This window comes from Hoplias malabaricus, chromosome 14 (assembly GCF_029633855.1).
Source record: "Hoplias malabaricus isolate fHopMal1 chromosome 14, fHopMal1.hap1, whole genome shotgun sequence".
Classification (NCBI taxonomy): domain Eukaryota; kingdom Metazoa; phylum Chordata; class Actinopteri; order Characiformes; family Erythrinidae; genus Hoplias; species Hoplias malabaricus.
The window spans coordinates 17,445,128-17,468,140 of NC_089813.1; the positions used below are offsets into that span (position 1 = coordinate 17,445,128).

Below are 23,013 nucleotides of genomic sequence, written 5' to 3' on the forward strand. Positions count from 1 at the left end.
CAGCCCTCAACTCAGGCTGAGCAAAGCAAGGAAGTAGGACAAATATCCCAAAAAGTTGATGCAGGCTTTCTGATGCGTTTGACAAATTTCTTGACATTGGAGTGTGTGGGCAAAAATGAGAGCCATATGGAGAGAGAGAGAGAGAGCGAGGGAGAGAGCGAGAGAGAGAGGCAGGGTAAAATGCCTCATTACAGTGAGGCAAGGTGGGGGGTGTAAAAGCAGTGGGGCCGATAAGAAGCGTAGGTCCGCAGCCGAATAGGCCCCAAATCCTCACTGTCACTCACAATGACCCACTGCAGTAATTATTTCCAGCAGTCTCGGCCGCCCATACCACACTATCTGTAAGCTATGGTTTCTCTCTGTAATGGCCACACAATCCCCCTACTTTAAATATGGGCACCAGACTATTTGGTTTCTGCTCAGTTAGTCTATATCTGCTTATTTCATAGCACAGAATACTTCATAAAGTGGATCAATACTGATGAATACTGATGATGATGAGCATAAAAGCATTTATATGCTGATTACTTAAATAGGGGCAGAGTAAATTCCTTTATGATAATTATATATATATATATATATATATATATATATATATATATGTGATTCAGTTAGTTTATTAATAACAACTGTAATCATAATCAATTATGTTTTATATTAAGTGTACAAATACGTTTTAAAGCATTGTAATGTAACATGTAATAAAAATTCAAAAATTCTCATTTGTCATTTTATGGTATTAAAAAATACAAATATAACCTAAAAATGAAATAGTTTGAAAATGGCAAGTGAGACGTATTTATTAATCACTGGAAACATTATGAGTTCCATTAAAGAAAAATTGCTGAAAATGCAGGTGCAAAAATTTGCTCTGTTCTTTGGGATAATATTGTGTCTAAATATACATGTGTGTATTGGTTTAGACTATTTACATTTTGATGTTAGCAAATGTGTTCATAGCGTATTAATACCTCATGTTTTGTTTTAGTTTTTTGTTTTATTTTTAAATAAAAATGAAAATTGTCATAGTAATACTACACAATTGTTACCAAATAAACAAATAAAAGAAAAAGAAAAGTACTAACAAAACAGGAGAATGTTTGCACAAACTGCACATTAAACCAATAAATGCTTTAAAATGTATTTGTACACCTAATAGATTAATATACATACAATTTAAATAAATAATAATTAATGGTCATCTGTGTTTCTAAGTGAGGATAAGCATACACTCTCAGGAAAAAAAAAGATACGGTAGAGGTACTTTGTTGGTCTCTAAATGTACAAACAGTGTAAATGCACCTTTTAAGGTTAAAAGAGTGGTTTTAAAGTCCAGTTGTGTTCCCTAAAGGTACATTACATTCTCTTCTCCAGAAGGAGAGGTGAATATTTGTAATCTTTCACTATAGAACTGTGTAAAATAAGACAAAGCAGTCCTGGAGATGAAATGGGGTGTATGAAATTAACACAATTTTAAAATCTATAGAATAAGGTACACTTAGGTTCCCTGTGGTAAAGATACCACCACAGTGACAGCAAAAGGTACCAACAAATTGCATCTGTGATTCTTTATTCAGGGTATCAGGGTATGTATCGTATCAGTGTATGGGACAAAATGAAACAGCAAATTTGGTCTTACTTTTATATAGTACTTTCTTTACCTGACTCAGAGTCATCTGGGCTTACGGAGCCGAGCAGATCCTTCTCTTTCTCATAGTCACTCTTACACAGCAGCTGGCCATCCTTCAGCACAAATTCGTCCCCTTTGCGCAGCTGCCGATCACACACACAGCAGCAGAAGCAATTGAGGTGGTACACACATTCCAGTGCTCGCATCACAAACTCTGTGGGTGCAATCTTCTCCAGACATCCACTGCATTTGGTTGCAAATAACCTTAAGAGAAGAAAGAACATAGGAGAGAAATTGTGGTAAGGCAATAGTGGTCACTGATTGTCATGGTTACTCATATGTGTTCTGCTATTAATTGTCCAAGAGACCCATCTGTAAGTCCACAGAGAAAACAGATGAATGTATTAATACTTACTGTATCGTTATTTGTCCCTGCTATCTTTAATGAAATGTCTACAGTAAACACATTTTCAGGACTGCTAAGTGAACTCTACGTTTTGTTCAAATCTCTACATGGTAGCAGACGAAAAAGTATCGGAGGGCCGTGTTAAGTTTGCAGTGTAGAGGAATGTCTCTATGTGTGGTTGTCCATCATGGTGCTATGATTAAGGGGGCAGGGGGTGTGTGGCTAAGCCCCTGGGTGATCCCCTTTGACAGCGGCTCATCTGTTAAAGCACCCTGGATAACCCCTCAACGCCTCAGCAGAGCCCAATCAGAGGAAATGCAAGCTTGCCGCCCAGGCCAAACGCACCAGCAAACCTCAATCAGCACCAAGGGGCACTGGCTTTACCACATTCTGTGCAGTGATTAGATAGGCCTCACTGCCACAGGGGCAATGTGGCTGAAATGGGAAGTCATTTCTTAAAGGATCGTAACATGTGCCTTGCATCTGAATAAAGCTGAAGTGATATCTGGTGCATATTGCATACCACAATACATAAAATGCTTGTCTCTAGAAAATAAATGTTTTCTTTTATTGGATCTGGAGTAAATTATTCACCTAATCCACTAGTATCAAAATATTTGATATTTAAGTCAACAATTTATGAATACAGAAGCAGTCTATAAATGCTAATGACCCAAGACACAATAAAATTGAATAATCTTTTTAAAAAACGAATTCAACCTAAGAATTATTAGCTCCAGGGTGTATTCCCGCCTTGCGCCCAATGATTCCAGGTAGGCTCTGGACCCACTGCGACCCTGAACTGGATAAGCGCTTACAGATAATGAATGAATGAATGAATGAATGTATTATTAGCTTTTTATTTTAGCCTATTAGCTTATATTCTTCCCCTGTTATTTGCCTCTTGGTTGAGTATGGCAAGGTTGAAGTCATTATACTCCAAACAGTTCAGCTCCAGTAATATTAGCATGCTAGTATTAGTATATTTTATAGTTTTGTGATATATATTTATTGTTCTATTTTTTTCACTCATATGTTTGCTGAACAGGGCAATGTTGAGTTCAGCCACTGACCAAAGACAGGGCATTAATGGCCCAAAACACACAACAAAATTTAGCATATTAGCATAGGCTCATTAAAATTCGTAATATATTTATCCATTTCATTAGATAAGCTAACAGACTGACAGATAGGCTATCACATAAATGCTAACCTCCCTCAAAACACACTCCAATAACCACTTCATATAAAATAAAAAATAAAAAGAGTGATGTCACTTCCATGACTACTCTAGCGAACCTATCTTCTATTGCTAGGTAACTATATCTCTCGCTTTTGCCCTCCAATCAGAAAGCCCTGCTAATGTTCCCCCAGAAACCTAGCCACCTCCATAGTCTTCATTTCCTCAGAGCGAGCTGAGGATAACATCTTTTTGTTTCATTCAAACCGGTGAAACGTAGATAGGGCCATCATCTCCCTGTCTCATCTGCAGACGTTCAGCCAGAGAAGTCTGCTAAAGCATACAGGCAGATGAAGCAGAGGGTGCGATACTGTCCAAGCCATCAGAGCTGATTTATTAGTGCTGTTGCTTTTGTTTGCACGGGTCGGTAGGACAGCTGCTCCAGTGCTTGTATATATCTATGTTCGGCATTGATGGCATTGTGCACTATGAGAGAGTGAGAGAGAGATAGAGAGAGAGAGAGAGAGAGAGAGAGAGAGAGAGAGAGAGAGCCTATCACCATCATCTGCTGAAGCTGGACAGGGTTGGCCGACAGTGATGAATATGGGTAAATATGAGGCCATGGGGCAGCAGTAGCAGCCTTTGTGATGATAATGGCTTTGTAAAATGTGGATCGGGATATTGATATAACCCATGCAAGAGGCACATCATCCTTGGTGGGCAGCTGCATTTATGTTTGGAGGATAGCTGGTGTATTTTCATTGTGGCCATCATGTGTATTCGTCATATTTGTCTTTGAGCTGTCACTTGAGGTAATTAAACATGCACATTCAATCATTTTAAGACCACATAAAGCCTGGGCATCTTCTGTTGTGACCACATTGTTGATTTTTTACATATATTAAAGATGCAATATATTCCAATTTACTCTTTTAATGTATAAGCCTAGGCCAAGCAAAGTTCTCTGAACACAGATCATTGGCCACAGCTTATCATTACAACAATATGAATATTGGCATTGTCAAGCTTTATGAATGCTGATAATCTTTTATTTATTACAAAACATTAAGAAGCTTAGGAGATTATTGTTTGACAATGGAAAATGTTAATCCCTTAAGAGAAAATCAAAAGCCTTGGCATGTCAACAATTCAATTCAGTGCAGTTCACAATATATTTGGCTACCTGGCTGCTGATATTGAAATGAATGGGTAAGCATATTGTGTGTGTGCGTGTGTGTGTTTCTGTGAGCGAGATACAGCAAGAATCAAAGACAGTGAGAGAGAGAGAGAAATTATCTCCATAATTTTGCTTGGATATTTAAGTCTGGCATTTAGACTGATGTGTTTTGGTGGGTTAGTGGATACTCCCTTTTGATTTTACCAACCATCATTCATTTTTTTTTATATTACAATAACATTCTTCCCTCATCTAGTCATATTTGGTCCAAAGATTGAAAAGCATTTCTAAGGTAATTGATTGCTCATATAGTATAATAGCATCTGAGAAACATTTTAAAAATGGGCTGATCACAACAAATATGATTTTTTGCTCCTAAATAAACATCCATCAGAGACCAAAGCTTTATCCAAACTGTCCATCCCTTCTTTTGATTTCCAATGGAGCATTCATAACAGGAGTTGGCCAGATTGGCCGATTACGCTTTGGACTTGTCAGACTTAGGTGTGATAAATCTGTCACAATCCAGTCCCCAGCTCCAAATCAAATGTTTATTCAATGATGAGAATCATTGCCTGAGAGATCAAGCTTGGAATAGCAGAGGGACGAGAGGAAATGACCCTTTTGAGGCTTCGTGACTCTTCCTGGATTCGCCCGTTCGCCTCTCGGCTCCACTCTCTCAGGATCTTTCTCATCCAAATGAAAACATTCTTTTTCATCCCTTTCTTTTCTCCTTCTTCCCCTTTCTTCCTCTCCCACTCTAATCTTGTAAGCCATTATTTTTCTATTTCCCCTCTCTGTCACCTTGCATTATATTTGCTGCTGTAATTCCCATTCGTTCCTTTTGGAATCTTCCTGTCCTGGCTTTGTCCTGGAATCTAATCCGGACTTTTTCGGCTGTTGTTGCCCTCACCCCACCCCCCACCCCTCAACCGCTCCATGTTCTCAGCAGGACTTCAGATGGAATAGCCACGCATGACGCCCCTGCTATAGCAACCACACCCCGGCAGGAAGGCGACGGCTAACTTTTCGGATGGCCAGAGAAAGCCTTTCACAAGGCTGGCAGCAGAAGTAAATCCTTCTTGGAGGAACAAGGGGAATTAGCAGGGAGCAGTGAAGTAGGGATTTAACCCTACCCTTTTTCCCCCCTCCTTTTGAAAGGCACAGTCACTTCAACTCCCATTGCTAGCCACAATCAAACAGGGTGGAGGCAGGGGGCCAGTGAGAGAGAGAGAGAGAGAGAGAGAGAGAGACAGAGAGAGAAAGAGAGAGAGAGGCCCAGTGAATGACACAAGCACTGGATTGTGGAGGAGCCCCTAATCCCACTTTAATACCTTTCCAAGTTCAGCGCCGAAAGAATGCTCTTTAAAACAACACCACAGTGTGAGCAGGAGAAGGCCAACCGGGGTGAGTCGCCGCACTCAATCCCCCGTAACATTACCTGATTAACAGCCCGGGGCCTGGGCTAGTGATGGAGCGAAGCCACGCAAGGCAAAGCTGGACCTACTGTTAACATGGCTACTACGGACATGGCTGTAACGCAAACGTCGTAAACAATGACATAAACAATGTTAGTGCCGTCTCAGATGCCGTGCCGGGGTCTGGAGAAGATTTCTGTCCTGTGGTTTGAGATGAAAGCCAGAAGGGAGAGAAGAAAGGCAGAACTCCAGTGGAGCTGCTGCTCTGTGGGGCCGGACACAAGCCCACATCTGGGCCTTTTTAAGCTACCCCTCTGTACAAACTCAATAAGGGCACACGCTGCTACTGAAAACACAACATAAGATCGTATTCAAAAAAAAAAAAAAAACTTACAGCTTCTCACCTCTGGTCTGTTTGATCTCAAGGTACGAAAAGAACTTGGCGTTATGCTTTCTTTTATTGTTCTAATATTTTTATGCAAAAAGCATCTCTACAGTTTGAATTTATGGTGCACTGAAGAGGTGCCGGAGTTCTTTTGAAGAAACTTTGAAGACATATTTTTTAAAAATGGGATTTGCAAGTGAGAAGACACTTGAAAGTTTACAAGCGTCCTGCGCTTCACTTATAAGAATAGTCTACACGTAAAATCTAGCAACCACCTGGAAATAGATACCTCATCTGAGCAGAACCGAAAACTGAAAAGGAGACAAAAGGGAGAAAACACTGGATGAAGAGAGGAACGGGGGAGGAACATGGACTAACACACATTGCATTAGTTTGCACTGGGGCTGTATGCTCCCCTCCCAATACCAGTGCGCACAGATTAGCAGATAAGACCCTTGCGTTTGGATCAACAGATGCAATTCAGGCAGCACAGCACCAATATTGATTCAGGCCCTACTAGACCTGCACCCCATGAGTAGAATCTGAGATAATCCCCAGAGATAACTTCGGGAAAGCTCCCCGGGAGATAATTATCTGCTTCCAGTCGCTCAGCCGCACACATAATTGCTCATCAACTCAAAGCGTTTGCGCTCACCCACATTGGGACTTATTTTTTTCCCACCCAGGTGAATATATTCCTGCAGAATTATTGAGCAACAAGTGTGTTGGAGCTCTGAGTAAATAGCTAATCTACTAGCATCATACATCAGTGAAGCTAAAATTCTGAAACATTAGGATAAATGGGAATGAGAATAAAAATTTCAGTACAGGATTTCAAAAGCACAGATAAAGCAAGACTTTCTGTGTTCCTGTTTTAGTGACATGAGACGTTTCCCATGGTGTACCGGAGAAAACACATTTTTTGACAGGCTTCTCAGGATGAAGAAATCAGCAGCCTGGGAGTCAAAGGCTAAGTCTGCAGCAGCTGCGAACGCTCCATCTCGCCAAAGCCTCGGACCTCACCTTCTAGATCCTCTCCTACTTTTTCCGCCAAAAACCACGAAAGCAGCCCGGCTCAGAGGAGTATGCGCTGCTTCCCTTTGAACAGATTATGAGCAACTTAAAGTGTGACAACATCTTAAAGCTTTCACCACATGTTGCCAATGATTTCCCCACCACGAAAGGCCTTCCTCTCAATGCCTCAGCCTCGGCGATAAGGATCACAGGCCCAGGGGAGATAAAAGACGAGCCTGGAGGAGGGAGAGAGGTGTGGGGGAGTTTAGGCCTGGATAATGGCCGTACATTTAGCAAACACATGCTCTTCACCCCACCTATTCTCCTCTCTTGCTTTCTGCTGAACACGCATAAGAGAGGGTGGAGGGGTTGGGGGAAAAAAAAGGCCCATAACAATTTACAGCAGAATGGCTTCTTATGTCACCACATCTTCATCAAAGTGAGAGAGAAAGACTCAGAGAAGGATGAGGATTACTCAGGAAAACAGCTGTAAACCATCACTTTGAAGACGGTCCCTCTGGCTTCAGCCCCCCCCCCACCCATCCTCTGGCTTGGAGTTTGGAGCATGTCAGTCATAAAGCCATAAGCGATAAGGTGCCTGGAGGCCGGGTCTTGGAGAGGCTGTGGGACGCTGCTAAGGGAACCGGCCGAGCTACTGGTCAGGGCAGTGTCACTGATTTACAGACTACGTGGCTTCCATGACCTTTCTGTCCCAAGCTCAGCAGCAACACAGAGGCCCAGCCAGGCCATCTCCTGGATACCAACCCATACAGAGGAGAGGCATTGTGAGCAGTCTGAGCAGGGAGACGATTCCCTAGCCAGGGTGGGGAGAGAAGGAGCAGATTTAGGGCTGATTCACAGCTACGCCATGGATCTGGGATCCATGTGAGATGGCAAAGCTGCTTGGACAGAGGGTCTTACAGTAAAGCCCTTGGGGAAGAGGATGATGGGGATTTTCAAAATTAAGGTTCCGTTTCAGGAGAACATTTGAGGCCCATATGATCTGTTCCTAACAAATGCAACCCAAATTTCTTGCCTGTTTTCTATTTGTGGTTGCCAGTATTAATTTAATGAAATTAATTATGATGAGAACTAAATAAGAACATTAATCTGAATATGATTACATTTTTTGCACTTTTCATCTACAAAAAAATTTAAAAAAGTAAAAAATTACCCATTATTTCTGATTTAAAAACAGAAAATCCCAAAGAAATATAACCAGGAAAAAAGCTCTGTCTGTTCACTGTTGTTAGGGCAACGATGCTGAATAGTGAAGAATCGTCAACTCCCAAAGAAGCATTTCTTCAAGCTCGTCTCAGTTTGCAGCGCACAAATGCAAAATATATTTGAAGAAATAAAGTGGATACATTCCTTCCATAATTTTGGATATAAACGTTCTTTGAAATGTAACATAACTTTTAAGCCATTGTTTTACAAATGTAGTAATATACAATAGCTTTTAAATAGTACACTTTTAAAAATATGTGACAATTAGGCATAATTTTTATTATTATTTAATGGACTATCCAGTTCAGGGTCGCAGTGTGTCCAGAGCCTACCCAGAATCACTGGGCACAAGGTGGGAGGGATCACATCTTGGAGGATGAGCCAGTCCTTCACTGGTGACACATTCACACACACACACACCTATGGACACATTTTAGTTGTCAATCCACCTACCAACGTGTGTTTTTGGACTGTGGGAGGAAACCGGAGCACCCAGAGGAAACCCACACGGACACGGGGGAGAACACACCAAACTCCTCACAGACAGTCACCCGGAGCGGGACTTGAACCCACAATCCCAGTACCCTGGAGCTGTGTGACTGCGACACTACCTGCTGCGCCACCGTGCCGCCTCAATAATTACATGATTAAAATGAGATTAAACCTAATACAAATTTTATAATGGACGAAAAATCATCTGCCAAAATTAACACTGCCCTGGGCATTACCAATGTACTGTACAATTTAGAGCACTAAAGGTTTAACTGTAAATAAGACTTCAAGCATTCAAGCACTGTTCTTTATGTTATAAGGCCCAAGTATAATAAGAACGACCTATGCCTACACTCTGCTCTGCATACTGTAAGTTTTTGAGTCGTCGAGGAGCTAATAAATGCAGTATATCATAACTAAAGTCCTAAAAGTTTAACCATACTCTAAGAAATGCTGTTTCATTCAAGCAAAAAAAAAAGATACGATATTAATTAAAGCAAAGAAGTTCTCTTTAATAATCCATAAGGAAAATGGGCCTCCATTAATGCCTAGTATCAGCATTTCTCTTTGCTGTGCTAGAGATTACAGTGTGAACTAATGAAGGCAAATAAAGAGTTGCCATGTCTTCTCCGTGCTCCCTGGGGCAAGCTCAAGTCAACTCTAAGAGCAGCTTAATCACCTCCCCCTCTTTACTAAATTAGCATAGTAATGAGCTTTAAATTGAGGCACTTTGTTTTTTAATTAAACTCCCAGCAGGTAAAAGTAAAACACATTAGAGACCGGAATGTGCACCATCACTAATAGCCCAGAGGTGCCAACTCCGTCAAAACAATCTCAGGGCTCCCATTCGCGAGGTCCCTCTTGAGAAACGCCAAGGAAGGATCTCAGAAGACACTTCTCATACCTCACTCTGTCGCCCTCCACACGTTGGAGAACGATCAACCAAATTACACACATCCACAGTTCCCTGAGATCTAGAGATGGTGGTGACGTCCCTGGCGGCTCACGCAATGTGATCTAAAGCTCTGTGAGTCATCATCTCTGTGGAGAACATCCTCAGACCATCTCTTTCTCTGTGACGGGTTCAGTACTGGGGCTTTGTCTCTACAGGTTTGCGCATTCTATGACACAATTGTCTTCAGACTATTTTTTTTTATTATTATTATTCTTAGGTATTAATACAAACAGCTGCATTGCTACAGGGACACTTAGTCATATTTGTCTGACACCAAGCAATTTATTACTGAACAGCATTTTATGCCATGGGTATTGTCTACTTATGAATGATGTCTTTTATTGCTCATCACTATACTTTCTCCTGCATTAAGGATGACAAATATGCCAGTTACACAATAATAATGTATTGCTGTTCGGCTGTAGAAGGTGACAGCTGCTACTTCGCTTCATAAGACCACACAAGAGCATTGTCAGTTGTCGCAAATGTGACCTCCTCTGAGGTTTTTTCGGTCCATCTCAGGAAAACAACTTAGAATATGGCCAATAAAGATATATAGAGAGTCAGAAAAAACATGGCCAGTTACACTGTCACTCATTGTCAAAAACAGACCAGGCCAGTTTAAGTTAATAGTACTTAAGGTTTTTGAAATAGGGAAACATCAGCTTCTAATATTACCATCATTAACTCTATCAACAGTGTAATAAAAGAATAAAAGAAAAGCAGTACACACACACAAAATATGATTTAGTTGTTATATATTTAGTTGTACTTCATTGTGTTGGCTTCTGTGTACATTTTTCCCAAAAAACAGATGTTGTTGCTTAAAAATGTATTATTCATACTTTATGGGTATTTTGATATTAAAATAAATGAGGAGTTATTTACAGTGCCTACTGTATTCTAGTGTGCTCTTCTAACATAGAACTGAGTGGATGAAGCTGGACACTCTCATTGCCCTAAATCACAAACTGTAAAAACGGCCTAAATTCTATATCATTGAAGGGGAAAATCCCTTTGACTTAAAGTACTTTGTTAGATAGTTATAACTCCTCCTTAATCTGACTTATAAATGTATGGCAAAAAGATTTGGGCTGCACTTTTACTGATGATCAATGGGACAATGTGTGTCGAAATGTTTTTACTTCATCGTTATGTAATAAAATAATTAAACAGAATTATACCTTTATGCATAGGATGTATCTTACTCCAGTCCATCTAAGCAAGATGTTTCCAAACACATCTCATATATGTAACTGGTTCAATTATTCATGTGTTTTGGAATTGTAGAGAATTAAAATACTTTTGGAAAGTTATACACAACTTGACTGTCAAGGCTCTGGAAATTGTGGTAGATTTTACACCTATACGATACCTGTTTGGTACTGATCTGGATAGGACCTTGGACCCTATCCTCCTTAGGAGGCTTGGCATGATATCATATATAGCAAAGAAATGCATCTTACTTAACTGGAATCCGCGATCTGTTCAGAAAAATCTTGAATGAAACATTACAACTGGAACAACGAACTCTTATATTAAAAGATAAAGAAGGAGTCTTCCAAGGTAGTAACCACTTATTAAATTCTTTTTTGTCTATTTGCTTGTCTGTTTGTTTGTTCTTAATTCTTTCAGTTGTTAATGATAAATAAATAATTGGAAAAAGCAATGCTAGGCTGTCTGCAGGAGTGAAACGATAGAATTCTTGATAGTTCATAAACAAGGATGAGATATTGTTTAGTATCATATTCCAAACATGCCTTCGCACCTTTTTCCAGGCAACAGAGCCAAGTGAAACAGTGACCTGCTTTGCGAACACAAATCAAGCTTTCCTGCACTACAACAAGACTTTCTTCTTTTAAAGATGAGCAAAATTTATTTCCTATGATACTTTCAAATCACGCATGTGAGAGTGAAGCAGTAACAAATCACATTGCCCAGCATCTCTCAAACAGCACACACACATTCTCCAGGTTTATACAGATCGAAGGCTACACTGCTTGGAGACAGAGATAGAAGGATGAAAGTTGAAAGGGCAAAGTTAAGCTCTGAAAGAAGCAGCAGTGCCAGTGCCTGGAGCTTTGAGCACACAGTTGAGTGGGCAGATCACACTGACAGGTACACACTGTGTGTTTGATCAGCTGGACTTCTCCAGAGAGGACACTCAATGCTGCACGCTTGTTCCTATGTACCAAGTGACAGCAATGCCACTCACTCTAGGTGAAAGAGAGGGAGACAAGAGGGAGGAGAGAGAGAGGGAAAGAGGGACTATGGGAATAAAGCTCTATTTTTCCCACATCAGTTTATATTATTATATTATTAATGAAAATGGTTTCAGATTGGTGTAAAAAATAAATAAAGACAGAAAATAAATTAATTTATGATATTCATACCCACAGTGTGAACAGTGCTGATTTTAGAGGTTGATATCATGGGAAAAAAAAGAATTTAGAATATACAACATTTTAAATGAATTAATAATAATAATAATAATAATAAAAAGAAATGCACCAGAATAAACATTTCTAGCTTATGCCAAGATATCTAATATAATCCCATGTACATATCTACAGAAATATATGTCAATAAATACTCATTAATGAAATGTAAATATTGGGAGCAACTTTAGCTTCAACAACATAGAAATGTACCATTAAAGGAACACTAGGTAAGATTTGGTGTGTGTGTGTGTGTGTGCCCCTGGACTCCCCCCCTACAGTTGCAGGGTGTAAATCACTTTTACAGAAAGGTCCTAAGATCAAGGGAGAGATGAGGTGAGCGGGGTGGTTTCCTGCTCTCATCCAAAAGCTACTGTATATAGTGCAGTTTCTACAGTGCTGTGCCTGGATTAGCAACAACAGAGGCTATATTCCCCCTGTAACATGTCAGTGAAATATCACAACCATTTTGAAGCTGAAATTTTAAGATAAAATTACTACATAGAGTTCCTTTAGTTTGTGCAGGCTTCCAAATTCCAAATATATAACAGCAAATATCTGCTGATACTGATATATCTCAGATACCATTGTGCATCCCCAGAAATGTGACACACAGCACTTAAACTCAAAACTCTAAATTCACTGCCTTCCTTTCTCCTCAAATTCAACCCTTTTCTTCAGTCTTGGCAGCTCCTGTACGGCTGCCGTATATGAATCACTCAATCACTGACACATTTATTCTAACACAGTGGAGCGTGCTGCTGTGTAAATGAGGCAGAGGAGCGTGAGTTATAGGCGGCTTTCCGCGGCCTGCTCTGCTTCTCATCACCCTCCCTCCAGCCCCGAAACCCAAACCCTGTGCTAATGCCCATCTCCTCTGCCGCCCTGCTGGAGACCAGACATCTTTACAACATGTGCACTGCAAATAAGAGTGTATCTGACTCAAGCACAGATGGAGAGAGAGAGCGAGATGGAAAAACTCCGAAAAAAAAAAAAAACATGAAATAACTAAAAGCAAAAAGGGTACTCTGCCATGGAGAGAGACTGAAATAAAGGCAAAAACAAAGGACATTTCAAAAGACTAAGAACACACATATACCGTACCTGTTTTATAATGCTAATAACTCTTAGGCTGACCCTTCCAAGTCAATCTAAATGAGGCCTAACAGACATTCTTTTTGGTACTTTGCTTACAACCGGAGGCTTAAGCAGACATACCTGTCTGACAGGGTCATTTTGAAAAAGCCAGAGATGCTTAAAATGAGAATAATATTCTTAAATGATGCTATTAGCCACTCCTACAGATAATTAGGCTAATAAACAGGACACTGTTCAGACCTCATCGATTCCGGTTTAGCTCATGCACCAGGCAAAATGACAACAGTGGTAACTGAACGTTGTTGTTTGTTGTGAAATGCTACAGAATTATAAAGACAAGAGAACCATGATTTTGTGATATAATAATCATGTAGTACGTAAAAAAAATGCTCCACATTATGAGAAAAGGGGTCTCCAGCACAGAATCGGTTAAAAAGCAACATTTGGAGCGAGGGGCTTCATAATTACTATTGACCCCTTAAGGGCCTTCGTCTAAGAAATAAAACAAACAGTAATATTAGGTGTTCTTCAGCGAGGGCTCTGCAAATATGCAAAGGCGAGATCCGGTGAAGAACATCACGTGTTGGCTCCTTTTCAGCGGGGCGTAATCTGTAGGCCCACACAATATTAAGATGGCTTTGGGGCCACTTGTGACCCAGCTGTTCACTAATGAAAAATTCCTCAGCTCCATACAGAGGCCAGAGGAGCCTGCCCCTCTCCAACCACAACCATGCCCTGCCCATCTTGAGGAGTTTACCCTGGATGAATAGATAGTGGATTACAGAGAGAGAGAGAGAGATGAGAGGCTGGAGAAAAGCTTGTGTGTGTTTGTGTGCCCTTCCTCCCTGCCTTTAGTGATATTTGAGAGAGGAGGAGTGTTTACCCAAGTTTTAATTAGCAGAGATGACCCTGCCATTATTTGCATGCTAGCTCGCTAAGGTAGGGGATTTGTTTACACTATGGGGATTTAGCTAGATGAAAAAAAAGAGCGTTTGAAACCTTTCTTTTTAAGAGAGTGGAGTAAAACTTCTCTCTACTTGCCATGCCAACCTACAGGTTTAATACGTTATTATTATAATCCTGCATATTTCTTTTTTTGCATATTGCAACAGTCTTTACCTACATTTAACTTCTCAAACGTAAAAGGTGACAAAAGGGATCCTTTGGAATTCCCCTAGTTATCACACCGGTCCAATGTACAATTGCAGTGTTAAAGTCCAGTTGTGTTCCCTAAAGGTAAATTGCATTCTCTTCTCCAGAAAGAGAGGTGAATATTTGCCACCCTTCATAAATGAACCATGTAAAATAAACAAATCAAAAAAAAAGTCCTGGTGATGAAATGGTGCATATGAAATCTATACAACCTAAAAATGTACAAATAATTTAGAATATGGTACAATTATGTTCCCTACCAAAAAACACCACAGTGAACATTTTTCTGAAAGTGTAGATACATGTGATTTTAAATGAAATGTGTTGAGTGAAAACTGTATTAGGTGTACAAACAAGTTTTAAACCTTTTTATTATTATCATTATTATTCTGTGTAATGTATAATTGTAATTCAATATTCAAACCTTTGCCTGCTCTGTAGCATAGTGTAAGCAGTTTGAAAATCATACGCAAGTAGAGTTCTATTGAGGAGAAAAGCACTGTAAAAACATGTGTATCGATTTGTTCTGGGGATAATATTGTATACAAAAGTATGTGTGAGTTTGGGTTTAGATGATTTAAAAATGGTGATTTTGATGTGATTTTAAATATAGTGAATTAAGACTTAATTAATACTTACATTTATTTATTTTTTTAATAATAGGTTAATTACCAGAAAATGATAAAAGAGCAGAATGTTTGAGTTTAAAATTCCAGTTATACACTACACACACACACACACACACACAATAAAACCCTTTAAAACTTACGTACACATTTGTCTTTCATTTTTAAGACCAAACTTTTCATATTCAGATTCCGAGTACATGCTACAACTATGATAATCCTAAATACAATATGTGTTTTGGCTATTGCCACAGTAGATTGAGAAAAAATGTGAGATTACTAGCCAATATTCCTGCTTTTAATCTTCATCCCTGTTATACAAGCCTAAGCCTGACAGCAACCAGTGACTCCGTCATATAAATTCAATGTAAGCTATAACAGAGGCTTGACATGCTAGATGACTATTAAGAGGAAAACAATAAAGAGAGAAAGAATATATGGCGGTAAAAGTCAGCTTGCACTTTATCCACATCTCCCTGCTCTGTAATAGCAGCCCTCTTTAGCGAGGTATATTTCAGCAGCCTTGACAAGCACATTCCAAACCGGTGGACCCCCTTCCTTGGCTGTCTTGTCGCTGTCTGGCTAAGAAGTGGCGAATGCCCATTTAATAGACCTGTTTAAAGTCGGTAGCTAGCTGTGAAACGGCAGGCTCGCTAGAGTTATAAAGTCAACAGCCACTCTCTTGACCCCGTGAAGAGCTGCTGAAGAGGCCCATGTCAGCTCCTGGGGCAGGGGAGTGAGAGAGTGTATGAGAGAGAGAGAGAGAGAGAGAGAGAGAGAGAGAGAGAGAGAGAGAGAGAGAGAGAGAACCATACACAGAGCAGAAAAAACTAAACCAGTCTGCTGCACTAAACATATACACAAATCAGCCATAATATTATGACGACCTTCTTATTTCTACCCTCGTTGTCCATTCCTTCAAATTCTCAGCTCTACTGTCCACAGAGGAGCACTTTGTTGTTCTACAATTTCAGACTGAAGTCCTTCTGTTGTTTTGCACACTTTGTTTGCCCCCTTTCACCCTCTTCTTTAATGGTCAGGACCCCCACAGCTTCCCTTCAAAGCAGCTATGATTTGCGTTGTGATCATTCTCAGCGCTGCAGAGACACGGACATGGTGGTGGTGTCTTATGGTGTGTTGTGCTGGTACAAGTGGATCAGACACAGCATTGCTGCTGGAGCTTTAAAACCCCTCAGTGTCATTGCTGGACTGAAAATGGTCCCTCAACCAAAAATATCCAGCCAGCAGCATCCTGTGGGCAGAAGACTAGAGGATGGTCAACACAAACTGCACAGTAACAGATGAGCTACTGTATATTTACTTCCACAAGGTGGATAAACGAGGTAGGTGTATCTAATAGACTGGGGACACAGTGTGTAAAAACTCCAGCTGCACTGCTGTGTCTGATCCACTCATAGCAGCACAACACACAATAACACCCCACCAACATGTCAGTGTTGCTGCAGCGCTGAGAATGATCCTCTGTTGTGGTACTGCATGATCATTTAAGAACAGGGTAAAATTGGAAAATAAATAAATGAATAAATAAATAATACACAGCAATCAATGAGACAAAGAGAGAATGGACAGTGATTGTAGAAGCAAGTAGGTGTTCATGGTAATATATCATCATGGCTAATTGGTGTATAAACACAGCTGTAGCTAATCCTAAAAATTTAGGGAAAGCAAATGATGGCACCAAGACTTTAAGCATATTTATCTCTCATTTAGCAAAGACATTCTCACTGAAAAAGGTAATATGTTACTATAACAGTAAAAGCTTGAATCCTGCTCTGAACAGGAAAGAGGGGGGGGAAAAACCCACACCCTGAAGAATTTAACCTGAGTAATGCTCTTAAAAAGCCTGGTTAGAGATTGCTTTGTGCAGAATCACGTTGCCATGGCAGCACTTGCAAGCTGGCATTAGCACTGCTGGTGATGAATGAGTTGAAGAAGGAGCTCTGCTGCACAGTGAGGGGAAGCACACATTGTCCTGTGAAGGATATGCAAGACCTAGTAGCACCTAGTAATATTAGCACAGTGGTGTCTGGAAGACTAGGATCACGTAGGGACTGAAAATGGGAAACATAAAAATGAGTAATAACTAGAGTTCACCTAGTTCGCTTTCTGGCCTTTAGCTTTTGCTAAATCAGACAACCAAAATAAATAAATAAATAAAATAAATCAAATATAAATTTATATGTATATGTACATTTGCTTCTTGTTGTGACATCACAAAATCAGTTAAAATATCAAGTCTGCAGCTCATTTCCAAATCTGAACATTACAGAAAGGGGAATTAATAATTTTGAAACTTAGCTAAAATGCTAATAAGCTACATATATATATATATATATATATATATATATATATATATATATATATATATATATATATATAATTACATAAAACTTCTGCTACATTAAAAAGAGAGCCTTCATTAAAAGGGTTTAAAATAAATAAATAAGTAAAGTATTTGTTGATATCACCCTGTCTGGTTCCCTCATAGGAACGATTGAGGAAAAAGTCATGGAGGAATGCTACAAAAGGGGAGGGGGGCAGACTGAGAGAGAAAATGAAAAACAAACAAGTCTTTTTTTTTTTTGTTCACAGGATGTTTTAAGAGTGAAAGGCTGGGGATTACCAACCAGATTAGCATACGGTAACTATATTTGAATTTGTGATCAGCAGCTCCCTTCAAAGAGCTCAATCCCAGATTAGGAGGTGTTGTGCTGAAAAGCGTCTTTCATTGTGCCATGGAGTTACACTAGCCAAACAAAGATGTCTGCAGTGTGAAGGCCTGGTGCAAAATGTGTGTGTGTGTGTATGTGTGTGTGTGTGTGTGTGTGTGTGTGTCACCATGGAAACAGTGGCATAAAAATGAAGGGGGGCCTGGGAGAGCAGAGCCATGCTGGAATGCGCGAAAGACAGGGTTTCTCTCTTGCTCTCTCTCTCTCTCTCCTAATACAAACACACACACACACACACACACACACAGTGGAAGTACATTCTCCTGCTCTGATAAAGGACCACCTATACACTACAGCTATTTCTGCCAAAATGGTACACCCACAAGAAAAAAAAAAAGATGAATTCACTTTCACCTTTGTACATTGCTTAAGCAGCAGGTGCTAGCGATTGAGACGGTCAAAAAATGCTTTAAGTGACCGATTCATGATTCATGAAGTGAGGGGAGTTGAGTCTCTCCCTTGGTCGAGAGCTTGGCTGCTTGGTCAGGCTCCAGGTTTGTAGGAGAGCTGGCTGGGATTGAAAGCCCATCTTCAGGCTCCAGAGAACAGGGTCAGATGTGGAGATGGCCCTCAACTACTCTGGTATGTGAAAGAGTGAGAGCAAGACTAGGGAAGACTAGGACACGTGCAGTGGTAGACTGTTCACAAAGGACAGAAACTCAGTAAAGAAACGTACAATAAATAAATAAAGAAATTAATTAATTATAAAAAATGTTTATGATTTTAAACAAGCATATGTGACTTTATCTTACTAGTTCCCAAATCTCTACGGCATGCTTCGTTACCACAGGCAATGATTTCAACAGTTCTCATCATATTTTTTTTAGAATGACAGGCCATCTTTGTTATAGTAGAAGCCAATGTACCACTGGTTTTTATTATAAGCATATAGGAGAACTACTTTCTACTCCAATTAACCATGAAAAGGTATGAAGCAGATTAGTTCAGAAAGATTACTTGAAATTAACTGAAATATTCCCTTTAAAGTGGTAAGAGTTCCATAGAATTTGGACTTTGTAACTTAAAAAATATCTAACTGTAACTTAAATACCTGATAGATGTAAGGCTTCATTCACCACACACATTAAAAAAGGAGGCCCATCACCATGTACCATGGCACATTGATTTGAGACCAAGCAGGACAATGCTTTTGCTGCTTGTCATGACCTTTGTTTTGAAAAGAGCCTTGTGTTGTGGATCTTTGTGGAAAAATGCCACATGGTTGGCACTGGCAAGATAGTATGAAAGCCCCTGTTGGCACAAGCTGGCAGCAGAGCAGAATAGGGGTGTAGGGCTATCACATGTCTCACGGGATGGGGCACGTGCCAAACCAACAGACCGCCCCTTCAATCAGCTCTGTGGCACTGACTCCCTACCTCAGCCCACATTGATTCCATACAAACACTAAGACACACACACACACAAAAAAGTGGACAGTGTGCCAATGAAAGTTTGTCTGGTCCCAGTATTTGCCTATGAAAATCTAGTTCAAATAAACTAATCTATATTTAGCTGTATAGTATATTTATTTTCAACATTCCACTGTACATTATGACAAACAGTAAATAAGAGTAGAATGCAGCTTTAAGTTGCACTTTAAGTGATAAATCCCATGTTTGTTATTATAAATTGGCATATTATAAAGTCCTGGCCTTTTGCATTCACTAAATATATATATATATATATATATATTGCAGTGTGACAATAAATACATTCTGCAGGGAAACAAAAGAAAATAATAATAACAATGTATAACAAACTGAGCTAAAGTGCAAGCTAGGCATTGCACCACAATCAAATACATCCTGAGTACTTGGACTAAAATACCTGCGGTAGAACTCACAATCAAGCCTGCAGCAATGTCTAGACACTGCAACATAAAGCACAAAAGCAGGAGACAAAAAAACAGACCCAAAAGAACAATAAATTAATTGTCTGAGCGTTAACCTGCTTGCCTAAACATGTGCAATGTATTTGATCTGGTATCTTTCATAGCAGTGGGGATTTTTTTTTCTTCATACACTCCATCTAATGTTACTCTAATCAAGGCATGCCATGCCTAAGCATCCAAATACGCACTTCGCCTGGAGTAATCTGGCAGCAGAATGACTGGGATACCCTCAGTTCCTCTCTCCATTTCTCACTGTGTGCAGCAAAATAAACAAAACTGTAAAAAAAAATTTACTGAATGCGGTAGCAATCAACATTTTTTTAATTCTATTCAAAAGAACAATGGATCTTTTGAAATATGAATTATCTCAAAATAAGCAAAAGGCTATTTTTTTCTGTCTATGAAAAATATGATTAAGAAATTAAGACATACTTTCCACTGAAGGACACCCTACTTTGACATTACAGAGGCTACAGCAAATTTTCTGAAATATTTGTATGTTTTAGAGATGAGAAAGGCTATTAAAAATGAATGTTGAGCATATTTTGTTATCAAGAAAGCAGCAGTTGCGTACACAAATGTGTTAATTGCTTTCATAATCTGTGGCATCTTTCCTACTTTTCACTATATATATATATATATATATATATATATATATATATATATATATTACATTATATTCACTCATTGCTCACTAGCAGCTCATCGCTGAATCACAACATACACAAGGGAGATTTTAACAATCACAAAGAAAGCCAATAGTGTTAAAGTAGGTGAGATAGTTGAGATGGTGTTAAGGGAATATATTTTATCATATTAATTCTGCCAGTGGTATGGCCATTAGCAGTCCTGCAGAATAATCCTGTACAGGTTATGTTCAGGTTATGTAAAGCTACCATTTTGGGGACACCTTTTTTTACCAATAGTCACAACACATTTTTAGTGTTTACTCTTAGCATTTCACATAGTGTCACCACACAACTCCTCCCTGTGTTTGTCATCCACATGTTAATTTGCTGTTTCACAGCTGAGCGCTTTGGATTGTGTGATATCCCACCAGCTGGCTGAAGCACATTGCTCATGTAAGCCCAGGGGAGGGGACTCAGTGTGTGTGTGTGTGTTTGTGTGTGTGTGTCTGTGTGTAAGAGAGAGAGACAGAGAGAGAAAAAGGGAGAGAGAGAGAGAGATAGAGCACCCTGGTATTGATCAGATATGCTCTCTTTGCTTTATTGTTACACACAGACAGCACACACACTCCTCGCTGCCAGCTCCTTTGACGGAGCGAATGCGTGTGTATTCATTGTGTGACTGGACACCCTTCGGGTGAGGGAGCGTGTGTGCATTCACGGGGCGATTTTACACACTCTGCCAATGTATTGTCTGCGCAGGAGTGGGCTTTTCTCCACATACACAGCCGGTAGAAAAGCAGCTGCTTGTACAATGCAGAGGCAGCACTTTGGGCCACACAATGAATGATGATGAGGGGAGTCGTGGGGACAGGGAAGATATAAACACACCCACACTTACACAAACACACCACACACACTCACAAAAGTGTTGACGGGTTTACACATGCACTCAAATATTCCCAAACAGTGCTTTGTTTGGCCATAAATTGTTTGAGGGAAAAAAATTATATAAGCATTACATTAAAAAGTTTATTTAAGCACATTTACATTATTTGAAAAATGTCTTTAATGCAATGATTTATAAGTAATTTTTTGCAATAGTGAAATAGTTATTACATTATGCATAGCAACATCTATTTATCATAATCATTGATAAGAATATCCTTTAAATATATAAAGTGTGGTTTTCTTTCTGTATGCAGAGATTCTACATGACATTTTTGCAAACAATTCTTTTATAAGAGCTAGATATGAGAATGCACATGCAAAGAGGCAATCACTACTTTATTACATTAAAAACAAATGGTTTCTATATTGTGGTTATAGCTCATGGTTGAACAAAAGAATAGAAACCTGGGTTTACTATTGGTATCATTGGTATACTTTAAAATTAAATACAGATTCCTTAAAATAAACTGGTGTTGACTCCTCTCTTAATTCTCCTACAATAAAACATGGCTCCTAAATGGCATCCAAAAATAAGAAGACGAGTAACAGAATAAACAGAACATATTAGAAAACAAAAATAAGTCTTAAAATGTAGTCTTCCAGCACAATGGACATTAAATGTTCTAGAATATTTATGTAAAGCAATGTATCTTTATGTAAGAACCATCCAAATGTACCAAGAATCCTTTTAGGCACCTTTAATTTTAAGAGTGCTATGTGTGCCAGGAAGCTCAGGCTCCCAAGGACCTGCTGAATGGATGAGAGTGCTAACACATCCCACCAGCCCGAGGCCGCTTGCCCCACCATGGCCTCACTAGCAGCCCAACAGGGCCCCCCTTGGCCACCCAGCATCTAGCGTGTCCCCAGGGCTATCACTATCCCTTATAGCTTCAACACCAGTCTAATGACAGTGCCTAGGGGCCCTCATCGAAAACCCCACACCCTTCCCCAGGTGCCTGTCAGCAGGGACTCTGTTCCAAGACAGTGGTGTCACTCGCCCCATGAAAACACCCCCTCCCTCCCTGCGCACTGTCTCCTCAGCCCTCAGGCCAGCCTTTGATATGACCTGCCTCCATGCCATTGTGTGAAGGGGCCTGTTGAAAAAGGCCATTATTTCAACTCAATTTAGTGTGAGTAAACTTTGAGCGATGGGGCTATGGCTTGCACACAGATTTCCCTCTCTCTCTTTCTCTCTTTCTCTCTTTCTCTGACCACAGGGGCTATAATCTCCACTGCCGACAAATCACCACTCTACTATACTCTCCATCACCCTCACTATAGTCCTGCTCCTTAATTCACTTAAAGGCACAATGTGCAAGACAAGGGCCATGTGTTGCTAAATACACCCTTATTACAAATATAGCACCCAAACAGCAATGAGCCCTATGGTAGAAACATATAAATGTCTGGATGGCCCCAAAGTTTACAAGGATATATAGAAATTGTAAATATAAACTCAATAAAGAATTCACTTCTGCCTACTTTAGAACACAGTCACTGTTTTTTGCTGAACATAAAATGTACAATTAAAGTAGTTATGTTCATGTTAAACACAAATTGCACACAGCTTAGCCAAACAGCTCAGCCAAAACTGAAA

General features: G+C 39.8%; 1 protein-coding gene across 2 annotated transcripts in view; it reads right to left on the reverse strand.

Moving 5' to 3' along the window:
- lmx1bb (LIM homeobox transcription factor 1, beta b) overlaps positions 1-23,013 on the reverse strand; it is a 78,664-nt gene that overhangs the window by 9,304 nt on the left and 46,347 nt on the right. For both annotated transcript variants that reach the window (XM_066644572.1, XM_066644573.1), the window contains exon 4: positions 1,662-1,894. In XM_066644572.1, coding sequence (XP_066500669.1) covers positions 1,662-1,894 — 233 coding nt within the window. The remainder of the gene's footprint in view (positions 1-1,661; positions 1,895-23,013) is intronic.